Raw genomic sequence first — 13,852 nt, forward strand, 5'->3', positions numbered from 1 at the left:
TGGAAAAATTGAGCCGTTCTTGATGACTTCTGTAAAAGGAAACTCCAAATAATGAGGAGGGAGTAAAACACAATCTTTCCACTCTGTCTTTTACCTCATTCTATCACTGCAATGTGCAATCCTTTGGTGGTGAAATCATCAGCACTCCATTTTCAGGAGACTAATCTGCGTGCCAGCATATAAATTGGGCTGCGAGGAGGAGGGAGACGAATCGAGCGAAGGGGGAGGGGCGAGGGAAGACAGAGTGTCATTTCCTCTTGACTAACAGCCCTCGCCGTCTATTCTTTATCCCTCCACTTCTGCTTGTAATTGCACAAAGCAGCCGCATTCATCTGACTGGACGTTTTACCCACAGTTCCACTGCAGTTCTCACACAGCTGTTCAGGTGCAGCATTACTACTGGTTTAACGTTTCAGCTGCCTCCAACCATCCTCCTCCACTTCCCTGCACGGCAACCCCCACGCCTCCGCTTTGTTCGCCTCGCAGGGCTGATTGTGAGAGGAGACCTGTGCCAGGTTTCATCAGGGAAAACAGAAAGACAAACAACGAGGCTCACAATGACTCCGGGTCGCGCAACATTTCTGCGGCGCAGTGCCACGTAAAACGCCGACATTTATCAGTCCCGTTGAAACACAGACGCTTGTCAGCTGAATATTATAAGCTTGTGCTTTCTAGCATTCAGGCACAAATTATAACAGCCCTACAGCAGTGTGACAGGAAAATAATTATATGTTTTAATTAGGAAGAAGTATTCCGGCGGCTTATTTTCAGAGCGATTTCCAGGCATGGTTCTGAAATTGCAGATTTATCAAGGAATTGTTTTCAAGTCAGCCTAAAATTGCATTCACAACTCTTTTTATTTGCATAACGTGACATCAACTGAAGTTGATTTTTTTGCATTAGCAATTCAGCAGTTGAGTTGATTGTTAAAAAGTGGCTTTTAAATACTAGAAAGGTGCCAGATCTTTGTTCGGGAGGGGGTTATGATAAAAACAATAGAGAAAGCTGAAGAGAAACGCCCTGTTTTGATAAAAGACATTATTTCATATGTAACCCTGGACCACAAAAGTTGATCATAAGTTGCACGGGTATATTTGTAGCAATAGCCAACAATACATTGTATGGGTCAAAAAAAAAATGTTTTTTTTATGCCAAAAATCATTAGGATATTAAGTAAAGATCATGTTCCATGAAGATATTTTGTAAATTTTCTACCATAATTATATATAAAAACGTATTTGTTTTTTTATTAGTAATATGCATTGCTAAGAACTTCATTTGGACAACTTTAAAGGTAATTTTCTCAATATTTTGATTTTTTTGCACCCTCGAATTCCAGATTTTCAAATAAACTGTAAAAACTATTTGTTGAGTCATCTTAAAATAATTTGTTACCCAGATGCCTTAAAATTTTAAGTTGAATCAACTCAAATATCTAAGTTGTCACTTAGTACAACTTAACATTTCAAGTTGACTAAACTTATTTGAGTTGACTGAACCTAAAAATGCTGGAAAACATTAACCATACATGAAGTATGGTTATACATTATGGAGTAATGTATAAGAAATGGTATGCATACCAGACCAGACCAGACAATTAGTAAAATACTAATAAAATAAAATAATCCACACATACCTAAAACATACATTTAGCCGCCTGACAGCAAGCAAAGAACATGGAACATGTTGACAGCGGATTAAATAATACCAACATTAATAGTAAAACGAACAGTTAGATATATAGATTTAAAATGATCACATGTTTGTTTTTTTAAAAGCCAGGCTTTAAGGTTTTTTTCTAGATCCCTAAACCCAACCCAATACATAAACATAACTACTACAGCAACTACTTTACTTACTATCAATTAGCAGCAAATTAAAAGTTTATTGAGGGAAAACTCTTAGTTAAAGGGATAGTTATAACCCAAAAATGAAAATTACCCCATGATTTACTCACCCTCAAGCCATACTAGGTATACATGACAATCAGAGTTATAATAAAAAATGTCCTGGATCTTCCAAAATTTATAATGGCAGTGAATGGGTGTTGAGATTTTGAAGTCCAATAAAGTGCATTCATCCATCATAAAAAGTACTCCACACAGCTCCTGGGTTTAATACAGGTCTTCTGAAGCGAATCAATGTGTTTGTGTAATAAAAACATCCTCATTTAAAACTTTATAAACTGTAATCTCTAGCTTCTGCTAACTGTTGTACGCTCGTGGTGGTCCAGCGGATGACGTAGGATGTAAGCAAAAATGAAGACGAATTCAGACATTAAATAAATATGGAAATTTTTCTTACACAAACACAACGATTTGCTTCAGAAGGCCTTTATTAACCCACCGGTGCTGTGTGGAATACTTTGTATGATGGATGGATGCACTTTATTGGACTTCAAAATCTCAAAACCCATTCACTGCCATTACAAAGCTTAGAAGGGTCAGGACATTTTTTAATATAACTCAGACTGTATTCATCTGAAAGAAGAAAGTCATATACAGCTAGCATGGCTTGAGGATGCGTAATTCATGTGGTAATTTTCATTTTTGGATGAACTATCCCTTTAACTAAGAGTTTTCCCTTACTAAACTAGCCCCAATGAATATATATTCCCTAATCTACATTCTTACCAAAAGAGTAAAAATGCTGTAAAAGTGCACATTTTTCTGTTTTATACAAGATGTCTTTGACTAAAATAGGACACTTTTTTAAAGGTGCTCCTTTATTAAGGTGCTTTAAAAGGTTCTTCACAGTGATGCCATTGAAGAACCATTTGTGGTTCCACAAACTATTCAGTCAAAGGTTCTTTAAAGAACCATCTCTTTCTTACTTTTTTATAATCTGAAGAACCTTCTTTTGCCACACAGAAACTTTGGTGAAACAGAAAGGTTCTTCTGATGTTTAAGGTTCTTTACAGGACCATTTAAAAAAAAAGGTTCTTCTATGGCATCATAAAACACCTTTATTTTTAAGAGTGTAGTTTTGTTTGTTTTAATTAAAAATGTTAAATGATTGTCATGATGTACACTTTTTGTCTCATCTTCATCACTGACAAAACTGGGAAAAAAAAAACTTTTCATCAATTTTTTTTTTTTACAAAATTAACTCCTTGGAATCATTCTTCAGCTTACTTATAGTTATCTTTGCATATTAACCTATAAAAACATATTAAATATTACCTTGAAAACTTAAATTACTTTCTTGATGCCACTGACCTCCATCAAGTCCCTAATGTTCCCATTTTTCTGATGTAATTTCAAAAAGTCAATCATTTTGTTGCCGTCATAACATATATCAATCAATCCAGATGTGTGATTTCACAGTACATTACCTTGAATGTTGCATTTTGGAGTGTTAAAATAGCCTTAAATACAAAAAGCCCAATAATAAACCCAAAATGGCTCTGATTAGAGCACACGCTCCAGACAAAACGTCATAAAAAGCACATGTTAAATCCATTGAAAAGCCATGTGACCTTCCCAGTCGGAGAGCTTTCACAGTGTGATGAAAATGTCGATATCTTCCGACATGGTAGCCGATGATCGTATTAGCATAATTTCCAACAGGAGGGGAAAAGTGATATAACTCAAGCTGTTATCAAGCAGGGTGCTAATTTCAAGTCTGTCATATCTTAAATGCACAATTGGACGTCTTATTCGAAGTAAGCGAGAAATATTCTTCCCGCGCTAATGAGGGTGCTTTACACACTCCGAGGCCAAATCATAATCTGCTGGTCGTGGGCTGAGTCCAGGCACTCTGTCAAGTCGCATTTCGCTATATGGATATTTGTTGGAAATGAAAGGCATAACAGAAAATGAAAAGGGAGGTTACTGGATACCTCATTTATTTCAGCATAGTTCCTCCAAGGATCTTAAATGCCTCCTGGCCTTGAAAATTACCGAACGCTTTTTCCTTTCTCTACACTTTATTGAAAGTCACACCCAATTTCTGTGATATAATATGCTTTGGAATAAAATCATTGTAAGAGGAAATTCAAAGCAATAAAAGCTCTACTGCACAGTCTATTCCTTGCTCCCAAGAGATGTAGCCAGTATCCCACCTCAGCACCTGTGTATTTGATTAGTGCCAGCGCCCGAGTCCCAGCGCGGTTTACATTTTGAACCATGGAGGTGTGGCGTCTTCGTCCCATGGCATCCAATTTAAACAATGAAAACAAGGAAGCCATATCCTCTGAGATCTCAAGCACAATCCAGTCTTTGTCTTCACTCACCAGGAATGGATCTGGAGTGCCCTTCTTGTAATAAGGTGAGATTTAATGTTCAAATAACATTGAGAGAGTTGCATACATGTTGTGGTTCCTCTCTGTGTCCCTCTATATTGGCTCTCTTTGTCTCACTCGCGTCCCCAAGGCCACGGTAACCCTCCTAACGTTAGGTTTGCCTGTTTTAATGGCGGGAGGTTGAGTATCTCTCTGGTCGCTTTTATTGTGTTCTAGGTCTAAAATGTCTTCATCATCCCTGATGGGTGTCCCGCTGGGAGGCAGGGACAGATGGTGGACAATGAGATGGGTTGGCTGTTTCTGCATGATCTCACCCTCCTCTCACGCTCTCACTCAGATAGACTTTCTCAATTTTCCACGAACTCCAGATGCCGCCATCTTTCGCATCATTTCCTATTTCTGGTCGGCCTTTTCGTCACGCAGACATTTGTCTTTCTACAAACTACTAGTATAAATCACTTCCTCTCTAGCAGTATGTTGCTATAATGCTTCAAGAATGATATCACTAAAAGGATGTTAGCATGATGCTAATCAACTGTTAAAGGTGAACTATGTCATTTCGGCACCAAACAGCACAAATCGCGCTTCCAAAGGTCCTTACTAGTTGTTGTTGTTGTTAATATCTTTTTAATTTATTAAAATTTGTCATGACATGACATACTAATCTACTTTCAGCTGACAAAAATGACATTTTAGTTTATAAAAATGCAAAAATAAAAAGATTTTAACATTTTATTATTAAAATTTTGTCTAATTTGAAGTTAGTTTTACAGTAAACTTTCAGTCAACAAAAATGGCATTTTTGTTGATAAAAGTGCTAAAGTAAACAAACTATTTAAACATTTTGCAGTAACAAAATTCCAATTCATGTATTTTTGCAACTAATTTTTTTATAATGTTTTAACACTAATTAAAAACTAGTTTCAGTTAACAAAAATCATATTTTAGTTGACCATGTATTCAGACATTAGTTAAGAACAGGTTTTTTTTGTTGTTTATTTATATTTTTATTTTATAAAAATTGTTTTCTTGTCATAATTTTCGATTATCACAAAACAATATTTTAGTTGACCATGTATCTAAACATTAGCTTTATTAATTTCAACATTAAGATTAAACAAAACATACAAAAACAGAGTTTTATAATATATATTCATTTATATTTATATTTTATAATATTGTTTTCTTGTCATATTTTCAGAATCAGATTTTTAAAATTATAATAGTTAAATTATTGCCTAGATGTGCATTTTTTGTCTCAACTTTGTTATTGTTAATAATTTAACATTTTAAAATGTATTTTTACAGCTAATTTTAGTCGGTTTTACTCTAATTAAAATCTAACATTTCAGTCAATCAAAATAATATTTTAGTTGACCATGTATCTAAACATTAGCTGTATTAATTTCAACATTAACATTTAACAAAACATACAAAAAATGATTTTTTAATATATTTATTTATGTTTGTATTTTAGAATATTGTTTTCTTGTCATATTTTTGGAAACATTTTTTAAATAAATAATTTAACATCTTTTTTACAACTTTTTTCTAACTTTTTTTTTTACAAAATTAAAATTACTCCATGGAATCACTAGGACAAAACACTGAAACATTTTGTAGTTATTAAATTTTAAAATTAAACTAATGTATTTTTACAACAAATTTTTAGTCACAGTTTTACACTAATTTAAATCTAATAATATTTTACTTGACCATGTACCTAAACATCAGCTGTATTTATTTCAACATCAACATTTACTAAGACATATATTTTTTAATATATTTATTTATATGTATATTTTTATTTTATAATATTGTTTTTTATAAGCAGTTTCTTAAAATAAAAATCAATGTCTAATTTTAAAATTAAAATTATAGTCTAGATGGGCTTTACACATTAAGCTGAAGTCAAAGTAAGTATTTTAATTTAAATTCCAATTCATGGAATAGTGAGATTAAATGGAGCATGTTTCATTTCCAGTGAATGACTTTTCCCCTCTTTAGGCCCTTATCTGTGCACGACTGTTTTGCACTCTCATACATCATTCTATTCCTCCCTCTCTCTTTCCCAAGAGAGGATCCTGGGTAGAGACAGAGAATAAGCCTCCTCTGAGAGATGGGCGATGCCATTATAAGCACAGTCAGCACATTTCATAAAACGATGAGCTTGCAACCCAGATAATGATATAAATAATCATAAAAAAAAAGATATGTAACGGTAACATTCACACATTTATTTATACAGACGCATGCCTATTGAGTAATGTTTACCAAACACAGAACGCACAGATAAAGAAACAGCTGTTTATCTGAGCAATACAGGTTGGCTAATGACAAATTGTTCTTTACTTTTCATTATATCTCAAACACACAGGCAAACTGCGACTTGCATCATCACCCCTCGCCCAAGGTGAATGGCAGAGATGGTGTAGAATAACACTGCATTATTCTATCAATGCAACCCCCATCCCAAATCAGCACGCAGTATGTGGCTGCCAGGTGCCCCAGAGAGTTAAATGAGCTTTTGCTGATGGTGCAACATATAATCGGCTGCTACCGCACACATTTGTGTAACACACAGCACTACAGGGGCACCTCTTCACCACAAAATCCCTCTTACGTAATGGCACACACATTAGGCACAGGTACCAGAGGAGGTGACACGATTCAAATAAGCTTGTTTTTATTTCAGAGGGCATTTTGTGCTGCCGCTTTTACAGAACATGTACACATTTGCAGACAGAGGTTTAGCGTGTAACCCGAGAGCATGCGAGTCTCAGCAACTCTGGGCCAATTGTTTTGGTGTACCTTGACTGAAACACAGCCTACGGTGTTTGGGCTAGCACAGTTTGGGGCTTGTGAGCTATTTATAGACATCCTTGTGTGCGTGTAGCTATTAATATATTCATCGCATATGCCTCTAACCAGTGAGGAGTAAATTAACCTAGTTTGGTGGAAGATAATAAGGCCCAGAGTGTGAGACTAGCCATAGGGCTTCGCACCTTTATGTGCGAGGGACTCGTCACTCCTGCTAACACATGAGAGGGGAACTTGCCATTTTGTTTATTGTCCGTTTTTCATGTCAGTGCACAACATGAATGGGGCTGTAATGTCTATCGTGGACCTCCGGTTGTGAAGGCTGATGTTAGTTTGTGTATGTCTGGTGTTTATGGATGGAAATGTTTGTGTTTAACTAAATATTGCACTGCAATATTGCACTGGATTTGCTGTTCCCGAAGTAATAAAAGTGCTTGCAGGGTAGCAAAACAACAGAACTTAGCTCTGAGACTTTCAGGCTGCCAGTTTATATTTGTTGGCTATAGATGATTAAAAAGATGGGAGAATGACAAGACAATTTTGCATGCAAATATTGCAATGACACCATCACTGCTGTTGCATTTTGAATGCTGAATATTCAAATATATTTGATTCACTCTTTGCTCATTTTGCATAATTTTTATCTAAATTACAAAAATAAAGATAAGCTGGCATTATTGTTAATAACTATTGACATTTAACTATAGACTATTTTTTTGCATTTTAAAAACTATGTATTTTTTAGACTTTAGTGGAAACATAATGAATATATTAACCAATGTAATAATAATAATAATAATAATGTAGATTTAGAATTTTAAAATAGTATTATTAATAATAATAATAATAATATTTGTTTCAACTGTTAACAAACACTTTATTTTACAAAATTAAAATCGCTCTGTGAAATCACTAGAACAAAATATTTAAACATTTTGTAGTAATAAAAAATTAAATTTAAACTAACGTATTTTTACAACTAATTTTTAGTCAGAGGAGTAGTGCCGCATATGATTTTTTGTCTAATAAAATTAAGAAATCAAAGAGTCCAAAGGTATTTGCTGTTTTGCACATGCAAAATATTTGCGTGGAGAGACAAAGAGTAAAGAGTACAAATATATATATATATATATATATGTGTGTGTGTGTGTGTGTGTGTGTATATTTTATATATTATATTATTATTATACCATCAAATGTTGTTGTTAACAACTCAAGCATGAATGACTATTACATAAAATACTTTAAACCGATGACTGAAATACAAAAAATATTGGTCAAACTGATTATTGGTTTAGTCTATCTCTATACAGTTTATACAAAACATGACTAGTTGGGATGAATTCATTGCAGAAGCTTGAACCTAAACCAGATGTTTGAGGAATACCAATACTCTTCTGCCTTGCAAGCACTATAATCTGCATTGCACACTGATAGACACAACACATCACTGTCCTACCTTTTCGAATGAGGTCCTCGATATCTTGATCAAATCCAAGCCGATGGCATTTGCTCCAGAGCCCCATGTTGGTGGAGTTATACTGCCTGCTGCACTCATCGGCGGCGCTCATGGCGAACAGCTGCCGTCTGTTCCGCGCTAGCAGCAGCTTTTCCTCCCAGCGGTCCAGACGCGAGCGGCTCGCCCGCAGAGGGAGGCTGTTGTTGGGGATGTAAATAAAGCCCGGGTCCTTCCGACGGCTGGAGAAACTTCGGCACCTCTCTCGATACCTCCGTGCGTCCGTCTCGTACCAGTGGTCAGAGCAGATAGCCACGGCCAGCATCCCGAGTGCGCAGAGGGACAGAGACAGACCGGCGTAGAGCAGCAACTTCCCAGCAGCCATGCTCGCGTTCGCTCAGAGCCGCGTCAGCACCACAACAGCTTGGAGAGCTCCTTGACGTGCACCCGCATCCCGCCGGGCACGCGGACTGAGAGAACGGATATTACTCGGTGCGTTGGAATTTGTTTTGGAGAGCTCCAGCTGAAGCCCGACCGAAAATATAAGCCTTATTTAACGTCCATCCGTAGCCCTTCCCATCCAATGCCAGTGAATAAAGCCAGACGACACGATTCAGTCCAGTCTTCGTTCAAGCGAACCAAGCCTTTCAAAAGAAGGCAGAGGAAGATTTTTAACGATTTTATCCACCTTTTTCTTGTCGTAAGATCAGACGCGGCCATTTGTAAATTTTATGGATCTGGCTTCCGGTCTCATCCGCGTCCAGCTATTTTTAGCTGCTTCATATTGCATATTGGTGTGTCCTACCCTGTTATTTTAATGCATTATCTTAATTATGAACACACTGGTTTGTAGTGCAAAAAGTTTTACCGTTATTTCCCTGTAGCGGATCATGAACCGGAAGTCTCGCCCATAAGCTTACTTCCACGTTGAAGAATAAGGTGGATATTAAAGCTGATATAACATCTTTTGTTTTAACTTCGAATCAATGAAGTTTCAGTCGAATGAAAATAATCCCCAACATACAATTGCGTCATCTAAAGATTTCTAGCATGCTATACAGTATATTAAAACAGGATGGGATTATGAGGAGGATGTGGGGATTTTTAACATTTGGAGACCCCAAAGGAAGCCAAAGAAAATGTGTGGAGATACTATTAAAGCATAAAAGCAAATAAATAAATAAATAAATACTGACAGGCTGGTATTTATCGTCATTATAAATTCAAACGAAATTTAACCATGGTTTTACTACAAATAAATCCAAAAAAAACATGATTACTGTAGTTAAACCATGATAACCACAAATTAACCATTGTCTTGCTACACTAACCATAGTTTAACCATGGTATTTGTAGTAAAACTATGGTTATACAAATGGTAATCAATGCGCCCAAAAACATGGTTACTACACTTTTACTATAATAAAACCATGGTTAATGTTTTTTTTTTTTTTTTTTTTTTTTTTTTTTTTTTTGCATAATTGAGGATTAGTTTGTGGCCAAATGACAATCTGTGTTTTGCTCAAGACAACCTTCAATAAAAGGCTACCTATAAAATTAACTTAAATAGTCGACTAATGATTCTTAAGTGTTTTTGTTTCATTTAAAAAGAACCGAGTCAATTCTTGGGGAATCGGACTAGATTGATTACCATTTCACTAAAAAGAACCGACTCATAAGAGTCATTTGTTCGGGAGATGGAGTGCACTGGTGGTACTGAATGTATCTGAATCACTAAAAAGAACCGGCTCATAAGAGTCGTTCTCGGACTAACTTACATTGGTCGCGCTATGATTCGGTAAACATAGCGAATGCTAGCAATGTCAGAGTATTTAATTTGTGTTCGCATTAGCGGAGGATAATTAATGACCACATTATTGTAATGGCGCTACTGAAGAATCGTTAACACAACCGCCGACACTGATGAAAATGACTCGGTTCTGGTAGCTAAATGAAACCGGTTCCGAAGAAGAACCGGTTTTCGGTTCCCAACCCTTCCCATCACATTTAGCCTACCTGGCGCTGGCAGACTATAGATTTTTGCTTTCCAGTTTATGTTACATATCTGTTTTGGAGAAATGTACGTTTTTTTTTCTCACACATTCTCTTTAGAGGATGCATAACAGAACATTTATCAAATTGCTGGCTGTGAAAGAGAAAATGTATTAAGATGACTCGACATTCATTCAATTACGCGTAATTAAAACGCATTATGATCAAAATAGCAGATCATTCCTGTGAAGGAATGTTTAACATAATAAGGTAGCTATGCCCCTAAAGCATCCATTGTTGGAAAACCTACCGTTTCTAGGACTGATAAAGTAAATTAAATAATGCACTCACCCCAATTAAAGCCGACAAAACGGGTTCACTCCACTCCAAAAATCCACCTCCAGCCCATTTTGCGTTTGTAGTCACTGTACGATACGCTACAGGATATGCACTGCCAAATAATCCTGTTTAACACACAGCAACACACATTTCTAAACGGTCTGCGCTGAAAATATCAAACTGTTCAACGACGCCGCATCTCAAACGCTTGACGTTAAAATGAGTGCATCGCTATTAGAGCATTTGGCGGATGGTGCATCCTCCTCCTCGGACAATATGGTCCCAACATCCTCCGTGCATGTTGCCTCTGTCTGGGAAAAACAGCGGTGATGTCATGCTGTCAATATGAGATGTTCATTGTTTATTAAAGCGGCTTCTTAAAGGAGTCGCACTACTGTTCTTGGTTCCGTGTCGAACTGTAACTGGAGTTGCCTTGCTGGCATTCTCTCTTAGATTTACACAAACCGGTGTCTTTTATGAATAAATAATCAAGGCTTTCAGAATCTTTCATTTTGTCATTCTGCATTATCAGAGCTATAAAATGATACTACACCAGACCCAAAAACCCTTCTTACTCATAAAGGTTGGTTATTTGAAACCACTATGTACTGTCCAGAACCAACAGCAGTCAGGTATATTACTGAATAATAAATGAGAGCCGTGGCATCTGTGTGAGGCCATTGTAAGCGTTTTCTGTTTTACTGGGTTGCCCACACAGCCTTTAGATAATGTTGGGACTCTCATGCATTTCTCATATTTGTGTGTGGGTGTACATATGTGTACAATATTGATATATATGTGACCCTGGTAGCACACATACATCACAGAAATGTCTATTTGACATCCGCATTTACATCTGGAAGACATATTTTTTAGAGTGCTTGCTCATCTGCAATATGTCTATAGGACGTTTCCTATCAGATGTCAAATAGACATCTATTAGCTGTCTTTAAGATGTTTATGATTTAGAATGTACCCAGATAGCTAGATGTCTGTTAAAGATCACTTGATCTGGAAAGCATCTGCTGTGTACAAACATCTGACAGACGTCTGTAAGATGTCAGTACATACATTCTAAATCATAAATGTCTTAAAGACATCTAATAGATGTCTGTTTGACATCTGATAGGAAATGTATTATAGACGTATTGCAGATGAGCAAGCACTCTCCAAAAATACGTCTTCCAGATGTAAATGCATTCGTCAAATAGACGTCTCCGTGATGTATGTGTGCTATCAGGGTATGTAAAACTGACATCTTACAGACATATATCAGATGTTGGTACACAGCAGATGCTTTCCAGATTAAGTGATCTTTAACAGACTTCTTTCAGATGTAGGTGTGCTATCTGGGAAAGCTACACATTATGAAACATCAACCATTAGCAGGCCATTTATTAAATGCATGTACTTTTTTTTTTTTTACCTGATTACCAGGTACATGATCAGTAAATGTTTTCTTACTAAAGAAAAATACAGTAAACAATAGAGAATATAGCATTATTTGCACTAATTATATTTGAAACAATAAAAGTCAGAGTCTAGGTGAAAATAATGTCAGGTATTGAGTTGAGGAAAACTATTTAAGTGGATCTTCATGCCACATTTTAGGCAATAGCTGCTATTGACAGACTGAAATATCGAATGTGACGTAATTTACAAAATGGGTCTGAAACTGCATATTAACTTGGATGCACTGGATTGATTCTTATTACATATTCTGAGAAGTCTTTTCTTTATTGAATTTTGTTGGACTGTAATTGTCTTTGGGACAGTGTGAATGACAGCTTGACAGCTAAATTTTAATTACATTTTAAAGGGAGGCAAAGTTTGTTTGGAACTTATTTGCAGCTAACGGTGAAAACTGAACAATGTAATCTAAAAAATGCAGCCGATATACACAAGGCAATTTGTCTTGTGCTATTTGAGGATGTGTTATCTTGTTCCTTTTTTGTCCCCAGAATTGTGTTAATAGATACATCCTCTGGAAGGAAAGAAAAAACGTGATTGTCATGCTAATCCAGAGAGCTGTCCATCAATTTATTTATTTATATCACAGGCTGTGTGCGTCTAGTCTTTTTTTAAATTTCTTTAATGCATATATCGCCATCTAGTGCACAAAGATAGAGCAAATCTAGTCACACAACACTTACAGCCTGGTTTATATAAGAAAAATAAGAAGTAGAATAAGAGTATGAATAATAATACGAAGAATATGGCTCAGAGATTTTTTTATTATTATTATTTTTTTCTCCATTACACTCATAATGGTAATACTTTTAGGTACACTACCGTTCAAAAGTTTGGGGTCAGTAAGACTTGTAATAGTCTTTAAAGAAAGTCTCTTATGCTCATCAAGGCTGCATTTATTTGATTAAAAATATAGAAAAAAACAGTAATATTGCTAAATGTTTTTACAATATAAAATAATGTTTTTTTATTTTAACATACCTTAAAATAGAATTTATTCCTGTGATGAAAAGCTGAATTTTTATCAGCTGTTACTCCAGTCTTAAGTGTCACATGATCCTTCAGAAATCATTCTAATATGCGGATGTATTATTAGAATGATCAATGTTGGATAATATCAACCTGTGATTTTTTTTTTTCGGGATTCTTTCATGAATAACAAGTTTAAAAAGTACAGTGTTTATTCAAAATATAAATATTTTATAACAATGTAAATTATTTACTATTAACTTTTAATACACTTTTAATTATTAACTTAATACATCCTTGGTGAATAAAAGTATTAATTTCTTAAAAAAAAAAAAAAAAGAAACAATAAAAATGTACTGACCCCAAACTTTTGAACGGTAGTGTAGTTGTTAACACATTCATTAGGCAACCTGTGTATATCTTGATGTTAAATTGAAATAAATATAAACCAACGATTTTAATGATTAAATCATTACAGTACACATATACTTTTGATTATGTAGAACATATAACAGTTAACAAGACAGAACTCTTATCTTGGCATATAGTCGCATACGGAATGA

At 35.5% G+C, this 13,852-nt stretch overlaps 1 protein-coding gene across 1 annotated transcript in view; it reads right to left on the bottom strand.

Moving 5' to 3' along the window:
* The window catches only part of tmem178bb (transmembrane protein 178Bb), a 113,676-nt gene extending 102,488 nt beyond the window's left edge, over window positions 1-11,188 (bottom strand). The window contains exons 1-2 of the mRNA XM_051107577.1: window positions 10,863-11,188; window positions 8,523-9,163 (exon numbers count right to left, since the gene is read on the bottom strand). Coding sequence (XP_050963534.1) covers window positions 8,523-8,904 — 382 coding nt within the window. The 5' untranslated portion in view covers window positions 8,905-9,163; window positions 10,863-11,188. The remainder of the gene's footprint in view (window positions 1-8,522; window positions 9,164-10,862) is intronic.
* Between the last annotated feature and the right edge of the window lie 2,664 nt (window positions 11,189-13,852).

Source organism: Labeo rohita, chromosome 4, assembly GCF_022985175.1.
Source record: "Labeo rohita strain BAU-BD-2019 chromosome 4, IGBB_LRoh.1.0, whole genome shotgun sequence".
Taxonomy (NCBI): Eukaryota; Metazoa; Chordata; class Actinopteri; order Cypriniformes; family Cyprinidae; genus Labeo; species Labeo rohita.